Source organism: Ictidomys tridecemlineatus, chromosome 12 (genome assembly GCF_052094955.1).
Source record: "Ictidomys tridecemlineatus isolate mIctTri1 chromosome 12, mIctTri1.hap1, whole genome shotgun sequence".
Classification (NCBI taxonomy): Eukaryota; Metazoa; Chordata; class Mammalia; order Rodentia; family Sciuridae; genus Ictidomys; species Ictidomys tridecemlineatus.
The window spans coordinates 113675779-113698503 of record NC_135488.1 but is presented as its reverse complement, the minus strand read 5'-3'; the positions used below and the strand labels follow the sequence as shown (position 1 = coordinate 113698503).

Below are 22725 nucleotides of genomic sequence, written 5' to 3'. Positions count from 1 at the left end.
TTCATGTTTCCTGTAGCACAGGAACAAACTAAAGTTCTAAGGGAGATCAGTAGGAACATAAAATACCTTGAGCTAACTGTATAACCAGGTATCCTAATAAATGGTCACTGGTGACAGCCCAAAGACAAATTTGGGAGCAGGAGAAGCAGATCTCATCTGACAAGCAAGTTCCCTTGTGCACTCTGCATTGTGGGCATCCCAAGGCAGCATTTGAGTCAAAGAGGTCTTGTTTTCCGTTTTAAAAAAGGTTCATGGGGAGGAGGAGCCAGGGTCATCAGTTCATGACATTAATTTACTGCTGAACATCAGACTCTGTATGATGTGGACACTGATTTCATACATGTATTGGCATTGTCCAAAATATCATTTTATTCTTTAATGGAAAAAGCCATTGATATTCAAATGAAGGAATCACATTTAAAAAACCTATATATAAGAAACAGCCTCCAAGAACATTCAAGCAGCCATCAGGGGGAGGGAAAATGTTTCTACAGCCCAGTTTTCTTCAAAATATTATGTGAGAATACAATCCAATTCACTGGCTACAACAATTCATAGAATTTTTCAAAGTTTTCTTGAGATGCAAAAGCTCACTGTCGCAGTGCTTTCAAATGACCAATCAAGTGTTACTTCCTGGTTAAAAAGGCCACTGGTAGATTAGTCGGATTGTAAAGAACGTTCCTTCACTGCTGGAAAAATCTGTTCACTCTCAAGAAAAGAAAATGATCTGAAGCCTGGGCTGTGGCTCTCACAATTCGTCTTTCTCCAAGTCATCAAGCTCCACATCGCTGAGGTCAATGTCATCCTCCACAGGAAGCTGGGAGACAGAAAGCCATGGTCAGAGCTGCAGGTGGAGACCCCCCGACAGGTCCTCCCTCTTTTGTAACAAGGAACAAACTAAGTTCTAGAGGTCCCCAGATGGCAGGCTCATGTCCCTTTGGCCAGCTCTTCCTTTTCCTCTGTGCCCATTATCATACAGATGTAAACGCTGAGAACTGGGAAGCCAGGGGAGGGTACAAGGGTCAGAATTGTATACAAATGTGAATTTGAAGAATTGTTTTTCATTTCTCAGAGACAAAATATATGAATTCCAGGTCATGTGTTCACCTTAGGGGGAACAATAAGGAAAGCGGCCTTACCACTGGACTTTAAGTTGGACATTTGTCAAGCCTACCCAGATTTACATAGATCCAAATTGCCTACTATGTGGTAAGCTGCTGCTTCTGTCTCAATGGGAATTTAAGGCGATCAGTGAAACATAAAAAAACTTGCACTAACTGAATAACCAGACAGCCTAATAAATGGTCACTGGTGACAGCCCAAAAGGCTGTGCAGCTCTTTCATGTGATAGGCAAGAGCATCTTTAGGAAAAGCCTCTGGAGAGGTGCAGGACTCAAAACACTAGGAGCTCCCAGCCCAGGTTCTGGCAGATGGACAACTTGATTTCCAGCCACAGAAACACACAAGCCTCAGGAAAGAAAATGGGACTTTTTCAACTGTGCAGCTTGGCCTTGACCAGCACTTACCTCACCGTCCCTGCCATCCCAGGGCTCTCTTACAGTGATAGCAGGAAAGGCACCACCTCCCACTGGTGCTGTGGAGCCACGCCCAAAAGACAGCTCCCTTGGGGAAAAAGAGCAGAATACACGCATTTATGAAGGACTACTGATCAATCAACTGTCAAAAGGATGAGCAGAGGAATGACATGCCCCCTGTGTGTGCGAGGCATTTGTTGCTACGGTATGTTCCTGAAAGGCAGCTGGTGAACAGTATTATTTTCTAGTCAAGGACCACAGAGCCAGAAAGGATGCTCCTGAGGCCTTTCCATCTGCTAAAGCCAGGCATCAGATAGTTCTTAAAACCTAGAAGCTGTGCAGCCTTAATAAGACTGTGAACTGTACAGAGCATGTCAACTCACTAGTGAGGTGAGTGGTTTTAGCAAACCCAGGGCTAGGGCTGGCAGAGAGCTGGTGTACATATCTGTTTAGCAGTGAGGTGTGAGCATTTGCACTTGAAAACTACCATAGGCTTCTTGTAATCAGGCCATTGGAAAATCAGAGCTCAAAATACTGTCAGTGCAGATATATAGAGACCATCCAACAACCCACAGAAACTCAAGGCAATAGCAGTGAAATTAACTGGATGAAGTAACAGCAACAAGATTTAGCTGTATTCAAATTCTGAAAATCCCGACTTTACAACTGAATAAACAGAACTCTGACAAATCACAAACTTAAGCAGTTCCTAAACTTTGTATGAAAACACCCCATTAACTGGCAAGAATGTATAGTTTCATTTGGAAATGAAATAAACCATAAAATTAAGATGATTGACAGTTCAAATTATTTAGTTGTTTAAGGTACGATAATAGTACTATGACTGTCTTTGAAAGCTGTCATTTAGCAGTTCATGATAAAATATTTTACAGCTGACAGGAGGAGACTTGCTTTAAAATATTGTTGGTAGAAGCAGATGATAATATAAGGCTTTAGTTGCTAGCTGTTGAAGTTGAAAACAAGTAGAAAAAAAGACCTTTAGCTTAGTTTCTCTGCTTTTGCAATGATTGGATTTTTCCATAATAACTCAAAAAAAATTAAGGAAAAAAAAAGAGGAAAAATCTAATACCTTGAGTTCCATTTGTTACAATGCTTAGGGCAAATGCAAAGTAAAAAGATGCCCTAAGATATCCACTTTGATGTCATATTTATTGCTTCTCACATACACCTACCTTCCGCTTTATTTCTAATAATTTCTAAATGAGCAGATTTACAACAAACCCTCTAATGTAACTCCTTCTTCCCATTATTCAAATCATGATGGATGTAATACTCTTAAGATTTTAAAAATAACAGCTACATGTAGATGTGTACTCTGTCCCTGGCACTTTTTCTGGTGACTATATAGTCACCAAAGTCTATATAGGAGTCCTACAAGAGGTAGTACTAGTATCCCATTAAAATAAATAAGGAGGTGGGGTATGTGCATGTGTATAAAACTTATGTCTTTTTTTTTCATATAGTGGCTGAGAAATGAACAGAGAAGGAAGCAAGAATTGGTAAACAAAATCTCTTTGGGCAAGGCTTCATATTTGCCTAAAGAGATCAAGGCAGTTTTAGCATAAGTTGCATAGCAGAGGAGAGTCAGTTCTATAAATGGCTGTGACTTGAGAATGCATGTTGTCTGCACAATGAGGGAGTGACTTAAGTAAGCACACCCATTTTCAAATAACTCATTCCAAAACGAATGAAAACCAGAAATGGAAACCACATCACCTGAGGTCAGCAGTACAAAGCACACTAGGGTGGGAATGGGTGAGACAGGGCTGCCTGTAGCTTTATGAGAACTGGAATGAACCCAAGGCCAGGTGCACAGAAGGGCAACAAGGAGGCCTGAGAGTGACTAGGCACACTATGTAGAGTATTTCCATGAAAAGAGAATAAAGCATAGGAAACCAATTTAAAAGCTCTACTTTAGGAACATAGAATTCTAAGTTTGAATAAAAAAATAATTCCATTTATTGCTGGTTTATACATACCTAGTTTAAAATGAAAAACCACAATAGAACCAAATAGATCAAACAATAAACAACTAAGGAAATAAGAAATTACCTGAGAAACTCATTAATGCCTTGCTCACTGAAAGATCCTTTTAGAAGTGCAAATTTCATCTTGCGTGCATTGATGGCTGCCATGGCAGGGTATCCAAACCCTCCAATACCCAGTGCGTTCTCAAGTTCACTCTGGGCTCCAGCTTCTGTCCACAGCCACCTAGAAAAGCACATGGGCTTTTAGGGCAAAGATGTCTTTTAAATCAGTTAGAAGTCTAGCTAGTAGATCTTAATAAAGTCTCCGGAGTGGATAGCTGTATTTTAAGACTATTTTGTCCCAGTCCCCATAATGTCCACAAAACTATATGAATTTCCCATTTTTACCTGAATCCCACCAATATCATTTGTGTTATAGTGCATACTCCTGCATTTGGTGTGTATGACATGTATGCTGAACAAATGGAGGAAAGGCAAAGTCATTGTCAGAGGGACAGCAGAGGGTACTAGGTACCTGGGGGAAGTAATGGATACTAAGGATGAGGAGCAAGAAGAGAAACGACATTACATACTTTGTCGTAATTCTGCCTAGATCTACCCCCCCACTCAGAAGGGTAAGGAAGTTGGGCATGATGGTACATGCCTGTAATCCTAACAACTTGGGAGGCTGAAGCAGGATTGCAAGTTCAAGGCCAGCATGGACAACTTAGTAAGACCCTGTTTTATAAAATAAAAAGGCCTAGGGACGTAGCTCAGTGGTAAAGCACCTCTGGGTTCAAACCCCAGTACCAAAAACCAAACCAAAACCAAACAAACCCCACAAAAGGTGGATAAGGAAACTCCCTCCTTCTCTCATTCCTTCCCTGGCAAGGGCTCCCACTGAGTACTCCTGTATTCTTCTTTATTTAGTCTTTGAAGGCAGTACTACAATTCAGCTACATTGTTAATTTTTGCTTATTAATAACCTAGAACTCCAGTCACCATTGGAGTTAAAATATGATAACTATGATAAAAATAAAATATATGCTGTGAGTCAAGAGCTCCTTGACTTCCCCCTCCTAAATGCCAATTATTTTTCTATCTTAAATAAGGCACACAGTAGGAAAGAGAGGAGCACATCCTAGAAAACACAGAGGGCACCACTTTCAGGAAGTCCCACACTCCCTATCTACCAACACACACTGGGAAGCTGCATAACTCACCCCCACATTTTCTTCTTGTATTTGTCTGCCAACTTGAGAAGAACTTCCAAGTAAGAATTTCTCCCTGAAGCTCCTGATTTTAATGAACAAAATAATGTTAACGATAAAAAAATAAGACTGAGCCATTTACAAAGTGTTCTCCCTGGCACAGGACAGTCAATGGGAAGCAGCTTCTCTCAGCTCACCTGTGTCGAGGATGTGGGGCAGCACAGCCACAACGCAGAGTTGGTGCTCCTCACACGTACTCTTGGCAACGTCCTCGTTGATTATCTGTAGGACCCAGAAGACAAGGGACAGTTGGAAGGCTGCACAACACAACACCAGGTAAACATGAAAACAAAGGCTTAGCATTGGCACTTCATTAGAGACGAGGAGACTCCTCCCAAATAATGCTTCCTTGTATAGAAACACCCAATATACAAGATTTCTGGAGCACCTACTGCATACAGTCTCTGAATTCACAATGAATACTCACTCATTTAAACAGATTATAACCACATGGACTATATTTTCAAAAGCTTGAGGCTCTGTGCTTCAGTTTCCCCATATGTAAAAGAGATACAAACAGTATCTACTTCTCAGCATTCATGTGAAAGTTAAAGGAGAAAAATCTACCTAAAAGCACTATGTAGTGCCCCTTCTGTGATTAGGTACTCAATAAATGTTGGCTATTGTTTTATGCGTAAAAATAACTGAATTAACTCTATTTTTAAGAAACTAATGTATGTTTTTGCTCACAGTGCAATTATTTTAATGCTGAAAGTTACAAAAAGAAGCAAAATTTACCAGATTTTTTTTTCCATTTGGAAGTTTAAAACTACTTTAGAATATTTTTTTTTAAAGAGAGAGTGAGAGAGGGAGAGAAAGAGAATTTTAATATTTATTTTTTAGTTATTGGCGGACACAACATCTTTCTTTGTATGTGGTGCTGAGAATCAAACCCGGGCCACACGCATGCCAGGCGAGCGCGCTACCGCTTGAGCCACATCCCCAGCCCCTAGAATATTTTTAAAAGGAAGTAAAAAAAGCTTAAATTGAACAGACCTAAAACAAAAAAAGCCCATGTCATTTCTGCTTTAATATTACTTATTATCAGACTAGAAAATCTTTCCTTACTACCAATGGATCAAGTAGTTTACCTCAAGCAGCTCAGGAGGTGGGGCGTTATCAGAAAACAAATCAAGGGCCCGGGACACTATGTCAGACCTTGTCCGCCCTCCATCATAATCCACGGGAGACTCGTCTTTCTGAAATATCTTGATTGTAGGAAATCCTCTAATCTATTTTTAAAATCAAATTAAATTTAATTAAAAACAAATAAACCCAAGCAATCTTAATGGTTTCTAAGATATCATTTACCATAGCAAAAATATTCCCCAGTTTGCATCAATGTCAGATGGAAGGCTCAAGAGTGCTGTCAATTATGGAGTTTTAATAAACTGACTGCAAGGTTCAGCCAAACCTATTCAAGCCTTTGATATTTGATTGAGACAGTTTACATGCTGTAAAACAGACAGACTAACTTCCAAAAGCCAGGTACACAACTTGAAAAGGCAGGGGCAGCTGAAGCCGTCTATTAGGCTTCATTCAGTTCAAGTGGTATGAAGAACCCTAACCCCGGGAGTGCCAGGCTCAAGAGTTAGGGTAATAATGGGACTTAAGTCTGTTCATTACAAAATGGTTCGACATCTCCACTCCCAGCCTGTGGGGAGGCCTGAAGTAATAAATCAACGAGCCTTATGCACTTACGCCGTATCGGCTGGCTAGCACCTGATTCACAGTGGCGTCCACAGCCGCCAGCTTCACTTTTCCTTTGGTTTGCTCCTTTACTTCTGTGGCTGCAGCAGCCCACTCAGGCTCTAAGCTGTAGAAAAATTTACATCTTAGAAGTGCTTTTAACTCACAGCACAAGTACTTTGACTGATCAGTGCCTTTCTGCCCAATCCCTGTAACATCTTGTGGAGCTTCACAAAAGAAATGATGCTAGCCTTCACAACTGCTTCCCAGCCCTTCACTGCCCGCCCTAGACACTGATGTCAATGCTAAACACTCATCTAGAGTCCAAGTTTTCCTGGAGAGCTCAGAGATTATCTGCTCTCTAGTTCACCTCCTTCAAAGTGAGCAGGGGGAGAATGCACTGAAAGCATGGTGCCGGACAGACAGCTCCAGGGAAGTACTTACTTCTTGCAGTGTCCACACCAAGGAGCATAAAACTCAACCATCCACACATCTTCACTGTCAAGGACATTCTTATCAAAGCTGTCGTCTGTTAGCTCAATCACATCCTTCTTACTTGAACTATCACTTCTGCCCTGTAATTTATGACATTGTCTAATTATAACCTGGCCCAAAAGAACATCATTCCTATTCTAAATATATACATATACATGGATGACAGCTTTACATTGTAACAGTTTTAGAGTTGTTATTCAAATTGGGGGTATTCCTTATTATTAGTTTTGCTTGGTAAAGTCTTCATTTTCAAATAATTATGAATACATTCAGTGTAACGTGTAATCTGTACTCAAACTCTTTCACCTGCTGTATTTTTATAAAGACAAACCTCAAGATGGTACACATAACCACAAGAACACTGTTCTTGCTCAGACTTAAGCACAGTTGCCACTTTAGCCCAGGACATTCTACATGACTAAAATTCACTACATTTCATATGTAAAGTCACTATCATTCAAGAAAGCTAAAAAGAACATTTTCCTTTCTTGTTTTTCTTGGTGGTCCTAGGAAAGGAACCCATGACTTCATACAGATGAGGCAGATACTATACCACTAAGCCACACTGCTAGACCTCCTGTTTCTTTCTTTCTTTTTTCCCTTCCAAGAATTTTTTTTGGCACTTAACTTAAGCAGCAGCCAGCAACGATGTTATTTTCTGTTGCCAGGCTACTGTGCTCCTTAAACGTCTAAGTCTGAAATAAAAGGCAAGATCTTAGAATCTTTGAGTAGTTCTCAATCTGTATAAAGAAGCTAGTTTTATTGGTCTTCTAAATGGAAAGTTTCATATTTCATACAAGGGCATCTAAAACAATAATCTCTAAAACAAGAATGTCTTAGTTCTTCCTCTTCTTTCCAATTCTTTCATGTAGACTTTTCTATGGATTTCAGGTGGAATGCCACAGATACTGGTCAAGAACTCACACAGATTTCATTGTGTTTGCCCACAGGCAATCTGGAGAGGAGCTGGTATCCCTTTCCCCTCTGAATGGTGACAGCCAGGAGATCCCAGAGTCAGCTCCCTTGGCTTGGAGCTTATTCTTCCTCTGCAGTCCAAATTCTCCCATTTCATCCCCGGGCCTATGATACCATCATGGGACCTCATTCTTAGTGACTGGATTTATGGCAAGACTGGTGATTTTAAGGAGTCCAAATGAGCAGTCTGGGGGACGGCTCCCTCCAAGATCAGCTGACCCAATCCCCTATTATATATTTTTTGCCTAAGCACAGCCTTCCGAACCACTGGGATTACAGGAGATTGCCACTGTGCTTAGCTCCCTATTATTTTTAATGGACAGTTCACTGATTTTAAAATATTAGGGGAGAAAAATCTACCTTCTACAAGAAGTCCACACTGAGGCTACAGAATCATGACATACATTAAAAACTGACATTATGCAGTCTTACTTGTTTTCCAGAACTATATCCACCACTCTTTCCCCCGAGGCGATCCTTTACAAGCTGGCGCAGAGCACTGAGGGCAGCATCCACAATGGCTTCACCAGTTCTGCCACCTGCAGGACAGCAAAGGAGAGTCAGGCAATCCTCAGCCCAGCCTCCTGGAAGTGTCTCTCAATCACTGTCTCAAGACCTCCACCTGATGGCAAAAGGCTCAAACTACACAAGTATTCATGCTAAACTTTTCTCCCAGAACACTCTCAGCACAGACTACACTTCAGACCTGGAAAGCCAATTTTTCATCCTTCGCTTTAGGCTCTTAATGTATACAAGAAGTCCATTTGATCACTTGTAACTGCCATCAACAAATGTCTACTGAACAACTAATGTGTACACAGATAAATAAGAAATGTAATCTAGTTAGGAAAGCAGGAAAATTGCCAAATAGAGAAAAAAACTATTCTAGAAAAGTGTGGAAAAGATAAGACATAAGGTGTCTTTGAAACCAAGTAACTAGAGTCCTCTTTTTTCCCCATCTGCTTAAAAGCCAGCTGTTGTGTTACTTACTATAAGAACTAAAGACCACTGTTAAAACTCAATGAGACAAAATAACAATAGCTCTTAGAAGTTTGCCCAGACTGTGTGCTCAGGAATGAAGGGCTATTAACTGGCCCAGAAGGGTAGAGATTATAAACGCCTTGAGACCATCTTCAGAGCTCAAAGGCCTGAAGCTCTAATATAATCTCTTCATAAAGTTTCTTTTTTTCCTTTTCTTTAGCATTCTAATCAAACTGCCCAGGAAGAGATAAAAACATGTGAGAACACCTCAGAACTCACAATTGAAAGAAAATAAACTACAGTAGCCCCTTATCCACATCTTTACTTTCAATGGCTTCAGTTAACTGTGGTCAAATAGTAGGAAAATATTTGTCTTGCATCTTTCAAGTGGGGAAACCTCATTTACATAAGTTTTACTACTGTTTATTGTAACTGCTTTATTCTATTATTGGTGATTATTGTTAAATGCTCACTGTGCCTAATTTATAAATCAAGGCACGAATGTGTAGGATAACCCAGTATGCTCTATGGTTGCAGGCATTCACTGGGTGTCTTGGAATGTACCCCTTGCAAATAGAGGGAGGAAAAGGGAAGACCTACAGTGACACTCCAGAGGCTTAGGTAGTGTAGTGCTCACTGGGTTGCAGCTACCTAGAAGGTCCCTTCATACTTTCATAAAGAAGGGCTAGACTCACCACAACCACAGCCTTCGACCCTTCACCTACTTCAGACAGCTCCACCACCTGAACCAGGGCCCCTTCCCCAATCCTTCATCTGGAATATGCCAAATCCCAGAACTGGACTAAGGAAAGGGAGGTGTTCTCCACAATAGGTGAACAGCTGCAGATTCTCTAAGGGGCCAGACATAAGTATCTTCACTGCAACCCCTCGGTCCTGCTGTAAAAGCAGCCATGGATAATATATAAAGAACAGTAGTGTGTTATGAAAAATCTTATTTGCAAAAATAGCAGCAAGTAGAACGCTCTATAAACATTTTATTTTATTCAAAATAGCCAAACTTAACAAATTATTATTCCAAAACATATGCCTACTCAGAAATATGAAACTGATCATTTTATTGAGATTTGGAGCTGAAGAGTCTAGAAGAAATCCTGTGTCTAAGACCTTATCTCCAAGGATTCTAACCTTCAGATTGGAGATGTACCAACTACACTGATTATCCACCAGCTATTGGTCTCCTATGCTTTGTATGTACTACTTCAATCAAACTTCTCACAGCTTAAAATAGGGTTTTCATTTTACAGATAAGGAGCAAGCTCAAAGGGAGTAAGTCCTATTTAGCTTCAGGCCCAAGTGTGGCAAGGCCAGCAGTCATGCAAGGCAGGGCTAAGCCTTCTGAGCCAGTACTCTCAGATTCTGCATGCCTGGCCTCCCTGTTCTGCTAGGTGGACAGCAGGGATCACAATGATGCTGGCTCTCCTACTCAGCTCCACAGGCACATTCTGCTCACACAAAGTAAAACTATGGTGGCAGACAAGCTTAGCCACTTTATGTCCCATGTGAGCATATCAGCCACAAATTAAGCTTTAAATACATTATGTCCAATACTTTCATTAAAACCACGAACCTGGGCCCAACCTAATAATTCTGATGATCTTAAATATAATAATCTGTGATCTTCTTTCTTTCTTTCAATGGTGCTGGAGATGTATCACAGGGCCGTGTACATGCTGTGACCACTCTACCACATCAGGTGTCCTCCAAAGCTCATGTGTGAGACAATGCAAGGAGGTTTAGGGAGAAATGATTGGGTTATGAGAACCTTAACCCAATTTTGGTGAATTAATCTCCTGGTGGGATTAACTGAGTGGTGGCTGAAAGCAGATAGGGTGTGGCTGGAGCCAGTATGTCACTGGGGAGGTGCCTTTAGGGTATATACTTTGTATCAGATGAGTGACTTCTCTGCTTCTTGATATCATGTAAGCAGCTTCCCTCCACCACCCTCTTCCCCCATAATGTTCTGCCTCATCTGGAGCCCTGAGGAATGGAGCCTACCATCTATGGGTTGAGATCTCTGAAACCATGAGCCCCTAAATAAACTCCTCCTCCTCTAAAATTTGTTCTTTTTAGATCTTTTTGTCATAATAGAAACAAACAAAAAAAACCAACTGAATAAAACACATAATTTAAAAACTTACCTGCACGCACTTTAAATGTTCAGAACCCCCTCAGAGGGGGTAGGAATCTCTCTACACCATTTATAAATAAGAAAACTTGGGAACAAAGAGGTTGAGAAACTTGTGGTAGCAGGGCTGACAAGTTATAGAACCCCAGGTTCTCACTTACAGGGGAATGGAGTAGTGAGAAAAGGTATTTACCCTGATAATCTTCTGGTCTGTTTTTGTTGGATCCAAAAATCTTGATGGTAGGAAATCCTTGAACGCCATACTGTCCTCCTAGGGACTGATGTTTATCTGCATCAACTGCACCAACTTTTACAACATCCTGTGGAAATAGAAAAGAACTAATCTGTTTTTCTTTCAACTAGAGCATCATCTGACTCACACACACAGGTAAAGGGCTGGGTGAGGCAGACAAATACGGTCACTGAGTGTTGTAGCACTGAACACCAGAAGAGAGACCTAAATGGCAGGAAGGGCGAATCCAAGCCCAGCTCAGGGAGGTAACTCTGCCGCCCCCAGGATTAGTCTGGCCAGCATTAATGATATACATTACCTGGGAAGCAGAATGAACAGACATAAAAACTAAAATGTGTATTTCTACACCCCCCACACGTGATTCTGGCAACAGAACCAGTGTTTTAAACTCTGATGTGAAAATCAGCTTCCTATTGTGCATTAAACTTATCTGTACACCTAGACACACACAGGTGAGCGTGGGCATCTCAGAAATTTATTTATTTATTTTTTGGTACTAGAAATTGAACCCAGGGGTTCCTAACCACTGAGCTACATCCCAAGTCCTTTTTTATTTTAAGACAGGGTCTTGCTAAGTTGCTTAGGTCCTTGCTAAGTTAGTGAGATGGGCTTTGAACTTGTGATCCTCCTCCTCTCAGCCTTCTGAGTTGCTGGGATTACAGACATGTGCCACCGCCTGGCTTGAAACTTACTTTTAATGCAGTTGCTGCTTTCTTCCATTCTGGTGTCAATCTTTGGCAATGACCACACCTTTAGGGTGAAAACACAAATAGGGTGACAGTTAAAGTCTTTGATCTATAATTCATAAAACATCCATCAATGGTCTTATTGAGTAAGATGCACTCAGGGTGGGAGCTTGAGAGGAGGACTAGCATTAATAAAACAGAATCAGTGATGGTCACAAGTAATAAAATGCCTTGTAATTCACTAAAGAAAAAATCATTTTTCATATCATCCTAGTAAAGAGATCAAATAAATCAGGAATTTAAATAAAGCCACTCATCTTACACCTCTTAAAGCTTGACACTCCCTGATCCAATCCTCATTTATTTATTTTTGTGGTACTCAGGGTTGAACCCAGAGGCACAATCTATCACTGAGCATCATTCCCAGTCTTTTTTACTTTTCATTTTGCAACAAGACCTCACTTAGTTGCTGAGGCTGGCCTTGAACTTGTGATCATTCTGTCTCAGGTCCCAAATAGTTGGAATTATAGGCAGATATCATTATATCCAGTTAGATATCACATTCTTAATCACTACACAGTATCACTTTACAGGGGCCTAATCTCAGCCCTAATATTTTAAATACATTTGAAATGCTGCTTTTACATATTTATATATGGTATGTTTTGTTGCTCAGATGAGATATTCAGAATATAGAAGTCAAATTTTCACAGGGCTTAGACTTCAGATTATATAAGAAAAGAGGACTCAAACCAGAGACTATCAGAGCACATACCCCTTCAATTTAAATGTTAGGCAATATGCAGACAAATCAATGCACTATATAAATAAATAAATATTTTTTACTAACCTGTAAATGAAACTGAGTATTTGTCTTCAATTGTGAATGTAAATATCATTCCAAAGCCAATGAGTACTATGACTCTGTCACTAATAAAAACCACAGCTCAGATTTACTGTCCTAGTAAAGAAGTACAGGTTGAGCATCTCTAATCCCCAATTTCAAAATCCCCAAACTAAAACTTTTGAGCACTGACACAAACTCCAAAATTTTGGATTTATGGATTAGGGAAGCTCAACTAGTAAAATCTAAACAAATATTCTAAAATCTGAAAAACTCCAAGATTTCAAATACTTCTGGTTTCAAGCATTTTGGATAAGGGATTCTCTATCTGTACTATATTACCATGTCAAGATTTATTTCAATATTCTAAGAACCATGTTTCAACATTTTAGTTTTCCTTTGCAATCCCACAGGATACACATGTAAAGCCTTTATTTTATGAAGGAATCCTTTGGAATCCTTCACCAGTCTGCCAAAGAAGTCCAAGCACCAAACTGCTCTAATTAGACATTTTTCGTATTTAGAACAGTACGTGGTAAAACTTCATCAGTGTAATATCAATAATAATCCACCAGATCCAGATCCTGCCTTCTCAAGTGCAACTTTATTATTTTTTGTGGTGCTAAGCAAGCACTCTACCACTGGGCTACACCTGCAACCCCAAATCCTGCCTTCTCAATTAGGCTGTCTGGTATAGTTTTATAATAATGTTCTCTTGTATTGCAGTTATCAAAAACAAAATAAACTACCCATGACACAAATGATTAAAAAAGTTGAACTTGCAAAAATTACATAGAAGTTTTAAACAACATAATTATACAATTACTATTTATACAAGATAACCATATTGAAATTAGCATTTAGATTTAACAAAGAAAAAACAAAGAAGCCTTTAAAATATAGCAAAGGCAGGCCAGACATGATGGCACAAGCCTGTAATCCCAGCAGCTTGGAGGCTAAGGCAGGAGGACTGTGAGTTCAAAGCCAGCTTCAACAACTTAGCAAGGCCCTAAGCAACTCAGTGAGACCCTGTCTCTAAATAAAATACAAAAAAAAAAAGAAAAGAGCTGGGGATGTAGCTCAGTGGTTAAGTGCTCCTGAGTTTAATCCCTGATACCTAAATAAATAAAATAAGGCATTAAGACAAATATAATTCACAATATGGCAGCAAAATTTTATCTCAATTTGCTACACTGAACCATCAGTAAAGTACTTCATGAGAATCAGTGTTGAGCTTCCCAAACTCAGTTTCATGGTCTACCAAAGGAAAAAATTAAAATAATACAGAAAAAAACTTTTCATCAAGTTATGAGAACTTGATAGTAATAATTTCCTTTGCTATGCCTTCCTCAAGCTTCAAGGCACTGTTCACATTTGTGAAGGTCCCTCTGGGCGTCAGCTCACTGTACAGTTCATCTTCACAGACATGCAGTGGCAGGGCTTGCGTCTCCCCCTTGTGTGGCCTGCTGCTTTACAGCATCGATCGTCTCATGCACATTTTGCAGTATTCATTGATCTGCCTCTACTCTTTTTTTTTTGGCATTAAACACATAAACAATACCATTGGTGCAATACTGTATTCTGACCACATACAATTATGTACCATTTGTTCAACAATAATTATATCATCACAGGGCTTTTCCAGTAATGAATATAAGGCAAGAAAGAATTTTTTTTTAAAAGAGAGAGAGAAGAGAAGAGAAGAGAAGAGAGAGAATTTTAATATTTATTTTTTAGTTTTTGGCGGACACAACATCTTTGTTTGTATGTGGTGCTGAGGATCGAAGCCGGGCTACAGGCATGCCAGGTGAGCGCGCTACCGCTTGAGCCACATCCCGAGCCCAAGAAAGAATTTTTAAATTAAACCAGATTTTCTAATTACATATTCAGAAAAGAATCTTCTTCAAGAGACAAAAAGGAATCCATCATTTATTTTTTCCTTTGCTCAAGATTCTTTCTTCAAAAAATTAGTTTCCCTTCCACCCTTATCTTACTAGCTTCCTTATAAGGACAGATTTTCTTTAAATTAAGAATTTTTCCTTTCTTATTTTTTATAACGATTATCTACTCAACCTCCCCACCCATTTTTTTTTTTTAACTGACTCACTCTCTAGGGCCTTTAACAGACTCAACATTGCAGTCTCCCTTTTACCTCTCTTCTTCTTTTAAGCAAGCAATAATTTATATAAACTAGACGTCAGAATAAAACCAGGCACTTATACAGAATTTTTCCCAATGTGTAAAGCACCGTAAATAACACCATTTGTTGCACTTACCATGGAGCATAGAATTCTACAAGCCACAAACTGTTACTCTGAATAACTTCTCTGTTGAAATTAGATGGAGTTAATTCAATGACATCGTCGCTGGAGGAATACAGACCATTCACTGCTAGAAAGAAGGTACAGCTCACCAGACCTAGAATAAAGACAAAAGCACACCAATGAAGCACAGTTCACAGCCACCAGAGACCTCTCCAACCTACCCAGGCCCTTCTCACAGAATATGGCCTGGGCTCAACACTGCCCTCTGCCCTCCCTGCTGTCACTGGAGTCTCTGGACTTCACTCCCATGGGTTGCGCTGAGAAAGAAGTAAAAGAAGAGTCTCCATTCACATTTCTTGAAATTCAATGGAAAAAACTTTAAGCACCATTTTTAGTGCACTCCACAAATTAACTTTCATTCCTTTACAACCATCCTATGACTATTGTTACCACTCTACGGGCATGGACCTACATTAGGAAATCACCTCTAACTGCATGACCTTGCATAATCCACACAGCATTTATCCCTCATTTTATTCACCTGCAGTATTAGCACCCTACTTTTTAAATTTTTTGAAGTGAAAAAGAATCATCTCTCCCACTGATGACTGTGGAGTGCTTAGCCAGTGAGCCACATCTCTGGTCCTTTTTATTTTTTGAGACAAGGGCTCACTAAGTTGCTAAGGCTGGCTTTGAACTTGTGACCTTCTTGCCTTAGCCTCCCAAGCCAGTGGGATTATACCCATGCATCACTGCGCCTACTGCAAATATTTTTGTCTCTACTTTTTCAGAAAAATGTTTAGCACATTTTTAGGCACTCTTGAAAGAGCTTAGCATTTTCATGTGAAAGATGTAAAAGGGAGAATATTGGTTTCTTTTTTTTTTTTTTTTTTTTAAAGAGAGAGTGAGAGAGGAGAGAGAGAGAGAGAGGAAGAATTTTTTTAATATTTATTTTTTAGTTCTCGGCGGACACAACATCTTTGTTGGTATGTGGTGCTGAGGATCGAACCCGGGCCGCAAGCATGCCAGGCGAGCGCGCTACCGCTTGAGCCACATCCCCAGCCCGAGAATATTGGTTTCTTATAGTGTGGATCAAGTATATTTTTGTTGGCTACTCTGGGAGCTGAAATATATATATATATATATATATATATATATATTTTTTTTTTAATTTTCTAATTATCTCCAGGACAATTTTAAATACAGAATATCCTTGGCTTGTTCTTGATCATAACAGAAATGTTTCACATTTATATGATGCTGACTTTGGGGTGAAATAGATACACTTGTGAGGTTAAAAAATGTTTATTCCATTCTGACAGGAGTAAGATGAAATCTTAGTTTTGATTTGGATTTCTCTAATTGCTAGAGATGTTGAACACTTTTTCATATATTTGTTGATTGTTGTTCTTCTGTGAAGTGTCTGTTCAGTTCCTTAGCCCATTTATTAATTTTTTTTTTGGTGTTAACTTCTTTATATAATATCCTAGAGATTAATGCTTTATCAGAGGTGAAAGTGGTGAAAATTTTTCCCAATCTGTAGGATCTCTCCTCACTTTATTGTTTCCTTTGCTGAGAAAAAGCTTTTTAATTTGAATCTGTCCTATTTATTAACCTTGATTTTACTTCTTGCATTTAGGAGTCTTGTTAGGCTGACATGGTGCAGATTTGGGCCTATTTTTTCTTTTTTTAGGTGCAGGGTCTCTATTCTAGTGCCTGAATCTTTGATCCACTTTGAGTTGATTTTTGTGCAGGGTGAGAGATAGAGGATTAATTTCATTTTGCTATATATGGATTTCCAGATTGGCCAGCACCATTTGTTGAAGAGGCTATCTTTTCCCCAGTGAATGTTTTTGGCACCTTTGTCTAGTATGATAACTATATTGTGGGTTTGTCTCTGTATCCTCTATTCTGTACCAATACAGGCAACAATAAATGTTGGCGAGGATATGGTGAAAAAAGCACACTCGTACATTGCTGGTAGGACTGCAAATTGGTGCAATCACTATGAAAAGCAGTATGGAGATTCCTCAGAAATTGGGAATGGAATCACCATTAGACTATCCCACTTCTTGACTTATACCCATAAGGCTTAAAATCAGCATACTATAGTGACACAGCCATATCAATGCTTATAGCAGCTCAATTCACAACAGCTAGACTATGAAACCAACCTAGGTGTCCCTCAATATGAATGGATAAAGAAATACTCAATGGAATATTACTAGGCTTTAAAGAAGAGTAAAATTATGGCATTTGCCAGTAAATGGTTGGAGTCAGAGAATATCATGCTAACCAAAATAGGCCAATTCCACAAAACCAAAGGCCAAATGTTTTCTCTAATATGTGGATGCTAATTCACAATAAGGCATGGGGGGGTGGGGGACGGGACTACAGAAGAATAGCGTTACCTTAAATTAGGTAGAGGGAAGTGATGGGAGGGAAGGGGAGGGGATGTGGGGAAGGAAAGACAGTAGAATGAAACAGACATTATTACTATATGTCTATATGTGACTGCATGACCAATATGAATCTGCAACATGTGCACTCAGAAAAATGAGAAATTATATCCCATCTACGTGTGATATATCAAAGTGCATAAGTGCATTCTACTGTCATGTATAACTAATTAAAACAAATAGAAAAATTTAACAAAAAGTCTATTCCCATCTTTTCAGCATGTGTGAAGATCATCACTTCTTTCTTTCTTTTAGTCTGTTGGCTCAGCATATTAAGTAATACTGGCCTATAGTTTGAAGTAGTGTGGTTATGGCATCTCAGTCATGTTTTCATATGCTAGAAATTGGAAGATTTCAAATAGAACTTTTTAGAATCCCAATGGTTAATGTCTTCTGGAAGGAGTATATACTAGTGTTGATTTTCATGTGGCTAAATCCTCCATACAGTACTTTCAACTTCCACATCACTTCACATATATTAAAACACTTGATTTTTTCACAGCATTACTACTAGAAAGCAGGAATTATGCTCATTTTGCAAATAAACAGAGAGGAAGAGGAGAATGCCCACCTGGGGTCAAGCAACATAGTAAGTGGCAAAACAGCTCTCAGACTCCAATTTCCAAGTTTTCCCATTAAACCATGCTGTCTTTTTGTGCTCAAGATAAAATAGTTTAGTAGGCCTGGGCATGAATAACAATTATATTATTCAAGAATATTGTATTTGAATGATACAGTTAATGCTGTAAGAACTTATGAAATAAAACTGCAGCCTTTACTCATCAAAAGCCATAGCCCCTAAATCAAGAGAAATACAGAGTGGGCAACAGTAATGAATGCTACCGGGAGATAACACAGGAAGACAGAAAGGGCCAACTGGGTTTAATGACAACCAAGTCAGGGGCACCTGCAGGTGTGAGGGAGTAGTGAAAATCAGCAGTCAGTCAGCAGAGGACTGGAGAGTAGGAGGGAATGAGATGGAAAGAAAAATATAGATGATCTTGAAACATTTCATTACAATGAGCAGGGGAGAGCAAGCAAGTGTGGGGTAAAAGGAGGGTTTCTTTTTAAAGATGGAAGTGATTTGAGCATGAAAGGAAAAAAATGTAAAGTGGGGAGGCTTAAGAGGGAACACTTGAACGTCCAGGGGGAGACAGGGAACCCCATCAGTGATGGAGGAGACATTCACAGGATGACCTTCTCACCTATTTTAAGAGGTGGGCAAGGTTGAGGGTGTTTGGAGATCAAATCAACCAGTGAGAGTCCCTCAAAGACTGTGCTATCCAAAATGGTACCATTAGCCACACATGGCTACCCCACACAGAGATGTGTTCTAAGCGTAAAAATAGCACACTACATTTCAAAGACTTGGAGGGGAAAAATACTGGGTAAATAAAAGTATGTGTTGCTTAATGACTGGATGCTGAAAAACACATCATTTATTTACTTTTTTTCTGGTGCTGGGGACCGAACCCAGGGACTTGTACATCCTAGGCAAGTGCTCTACTACTGAGCTACATCCCTAGCCCTTTTCTAAATTTTATTTTGAAATAATTACATAGGAAATAAGTTGCTATATTGCCCAGACTGGCCTCAAACTTACGACCCCCCTGCCTGGGTCTCCAGAGTAGCTGGAATGTGCCACCATACTAAAATGTGTCATCATTGTGCAAATATCACAGAACAAATTTATAAGCTACAATAGCTAGGACTTCATTAGGTGGTGTAACCCCATGGGACCACCACCTTTGATGTGCTCCACTACTAACTGAAGCATCTTTATGTGGCACATATCTCCACGAAAACTAATTTACCTGTTTTATTTCCTCTTTCAAAAAAAAAAAGTGGCTACAAGAAAACTTAAAATTGGATTACATACAAAGTTTACCTTATATTTCTATGACAGTGCTACTTAGCAATCTTTGTGCCAGGTACAGTGGTGAACACCTGTAATCCCAGTGATTGGAGGCTGAGGCAGGAGAATCCCAAGTTCCAGAACAGCCTGAGTAACTAGGGAGATCCTGTCTCAAAATAAAAAATAAAAAGGGGTGGGATGTAGCTCAGTGATGAAGCACCACTGAGTTCAATACCTAGTTCCAAATAATCTCCTTTGTTTACAAAAAAGTTTTAGTAGAATTTGATGTATTTACAAAGCAAGTAAATCAAGCAGAGAGAGTTCTAACTCTAAATAAGGGTAAAATAAAGACTGGCCCTGGCTAATTCCCCATGGAATTCTACTCCATAATTATGGACTACACATGCAACTATATTGGTATAACCATGCTGCCTATCTACTACTGTAAGTTTTCACTATTAGTAGCTCAATACTAAAAACTGTTAAACTCCCTACCCCCCAAAATATTACTGTTTCCTTAAGAGGAATTTTTGCAAGGGAAATCAGTAAGTATGGCTAATATTTTGAGAGCTGACCAACTACCATCCAGAAACTAGGTTCTTTACTTTTTTTTAATGAGACAAAAATAGCAATAACATTTATATTGCTGTATACCAGCAATGCTGTCAACATTTTACTTATATTAATTCCGTGAAGAACTCTATGTGGTATGTACCATACTGTCCATTTTGTAGATTGGTAAATGGAGACACAGAAAGTATGTTAAACTTGCTAAAGTCACATAATTAGAATGAGATAGAACAGGGGTAAGCAACCCAGATTTCTCTGGACCAAAGGACCTGAGAATGTAGTGATGTTTTCCCCTGGAGCATCACTAGGTAGACCCCAGCAGGAGAATTACCTTCTTCCACTTCTCATGGCAATCAGGGACAGCCATAAACAACCTACTCTCCTCTGCAGGCTGGAGTCATGAAAGGCATGTGGGATTGTTTTCAACACAAAGACAATCAAACTACTGACACTCAGCATAATATGGTCTTGGATTATTTTTTTCCTTGGTAATGGTGATGGAGTTTTGTTTGCCTTTAAATTTTAAGAGTTTCCCCTCTATACATGGCTATCCAATGGTAAAAGGTCGAGGCCTAAGCTACTTAAAAGGACACGTACTACTTAACCTGATGGGGTTACAAAGAAGTCAAACATATTATGGTGAACATGTAAAAACTCACAGCGTAAGAGTAGCCAATAACTGCTCCCCTCCAGTCCTCCCTCAAAACAAAAATACTGAGCTCATTTAAGATGACAAAGTAGTTCAGTGATGCTGTTTCTAAAATTCACATGGCCAATCAACTCAGTGATAATGAAGAGCGCCGAAACGTGTGAGTGTGGAGAATCTGAGCGGATGGCTCTGCAGCCCGAGGCCTCCCACTCCGCCCCAGCACTCAGCGCGGTGCAAATTCACACCAGGACCAGCTTTGCCCCCCGTCTGCGGGCAGGAGTATACGGTCCCAAAGCAGCCCACTACCAGAAACCAAAGGGCCCCCCAAAGGCCGACTGAATTAACAGAATCAGAATTTCTAGTCTGAATTCGCTCGTGGGAACCCAAAATCTTTTCCCTCATCTCCTCTCTCCACAGTTACTACGGCAAGTTTTTAAAATCTTACTCTTTAGATTCTTCTAACTCATTAACACCCGTGGGGTACTACTGCCAACCCTAAAAGGTGGACACGGTGGGAAAAGCCCCGGCACAGAGCAGTCCAGTGACTCGCTGCGGTCACCTAGGGAGGGCTGGATCCCGAGCTGGGCAGGCACCGTCAGGGCGCCTGGGCGGCGCCCGGGACCCTCGACTTCGCGCCCGGTCGACGCTAAAACGGACCTTTACATAATTCCGGAGCCTGGGCTCCGCCGCGCGGCTCAGAGGTCCAACCCCCTGAAAGCGCTCCTGCGTCGTCAGCTCCGCTCCCCGCGCACGGCAGCCGCGCGGACCTCGGCTTCAGAACCGGGAGCCGCGCGGGAGGTGGCACGACCGCACCACGGGGCTCCGCACGCTCGGGCCGGAGCGAAGGCCGCAGCGGGACCCGGCCTCGCCGCGAGGCCCGGCCCCGACGCCCGGGCGCTGCTCCGCGGCCCCCTCGCGGCCCCCGGCCCCCAGGCCCCGCGCCCGCCCTCCCGGCCCCGCGCCCGCCACCCCGGAGCCAGGCCGCGTGCGCGAGGCGGGGCGGGTCTCCGCACGCCAGGCGCGCTCCCGGCTGCAGCCCGCCGAGGGGGCGCGCAGCCCTGCAGGTCGAGTCCCCGGCCCGCGCCTACCGAGCCCCAGGCGAGCCATGCCGAGCACCGGTCAGTCCGTCCGCGCCGCCACTGCCTCAGCTCTGCCGCCGCGCCCCCGCTATCACGTCCCGCCCTCGGCCGCTCTGGCTGCGGCGGGCCGGCCGGCGGGGGAGGGCCGGAAGGGCTCGCCGCGCGTGGCCGCGTCTCATTGGCCCCGGCGGGCTTCGCTCACTCGCTTGACCAATGGGGAACGGCCGGGTAGAGGGCACCGGTTTGGTTTTTTTTCAAGGGGGCGGTAACGGACGACAGGGGGCGGGGCCTACGGGGCGGTGACGAACGGCGGGGGCTGGGTGGGGCGGGGCCTAGGAGGGCGGGGCGGGGCGGGGCGGGGCCAGCCGGACTTCGAGGCCGCCTCAGTCCTGCCTCAGCTGTGGGTGCCTTTCCCGGAGAGTCCGGCGCTGGGGGTTTCTTCTCTCAGTTCTTCGTTCCTTTCTCCCTTTCCTCTCACGTGACCCTCCCGGTCCTCACGCCTCCTGGTCCTCATCCTGTTTATCACGGGAGAGGGCCTTCGGTGTGTCCTTATTAAATAAAGGACAGTAATTCCTCTTGTGCGCACGTGTATCAGTTAAAGCCGCTTGCTAAGCACGTCCGTGTGCCAGGCGATTCGACACGTCTTGATTTTGTGGAATTACTTTGAGTTCCGATGTCCTCTGCCCACGACTACAAAGCCCTTCCCAGGCAGGACCCCAGTCACCCTGGAACCTGGAACCTGCGCTGGAACCGCAGGATTCTTCCCGCGCGGGCTCCCTTGGTGGTCCTGGGGTGGGGTCGGGACAGCGATGCGCTCACGTGGACAGAGGTTTTGTGAAGTGTGCAAAGGTAAAGTATTCTCTGGGCTGGGATTGTGGCTCAGTAGTAGAGCGCTTGCTTCCCATGTATGAAGTACTGGGTTTGATCCTCAACACCAGATAAAAATAAATAAATAAAGGTATCATGTACAGCTACAATTAAAAGAA

General features: G+C 41.6%; 1 protein-coding gene across 1 annotated transcript; it reads right to left on the bottom strand.

Moving 5' to 3' along the window:
* Positions 1 to 345: 345 nt before the first annotated feature.
* Positions 346 to 21903, bottom strand: Pdia6 (protein disulfide isomerase family A member 6). The gene is made up of 13 exons (XM_078029670.1): positions 21749 to 21903; positions 15140 to 15281; positions 12026 to 12083; positions 11274 to 11400; positions 8386 to 8492; positions 6928 to 7058; positions 6496 to 6610; positions 5886 to 6026; positions 4932 to 5016; positions 4747 to 4819; positions 3609 to 3767; positions 1527 to 1623; positions 346 to 817 (listed from the first exon to the last, which is right to left on the bottom strand). The coding sequence occupies exons 1-13, from the start codon at positions 21765 to 21767 to the stop codon at positions 749 to 751; spliced, it is 1323 nt and encodes a 440-aa protein (XP_077885796.1). The 5' UTR covers positions 21768 to 21903; the 3' UTR covers positions 346 to 748.
* Between the last annotated feature and the right edge of the window lie 822 nt (positions 21904 to 22725).

Coding starts and splice junctions, on each gene's coding strand:
- Pdia6 (XM_078029670.1), bottom strand. Junction 6,027..6,495: donor TGCTAGCCAGCCGATACGGC/GTAAGTGCATAA, acceptor TTTTAAAAATAG/ATTAGAGGATTTCCTACAAT. Junction 4,820..4,931: donor GCCCCACATCCTCGACACAG/GTGAGCTGAGAG, acceptor CATTAAAATCAG/GAGCTTCAGGGAGAAATTCT.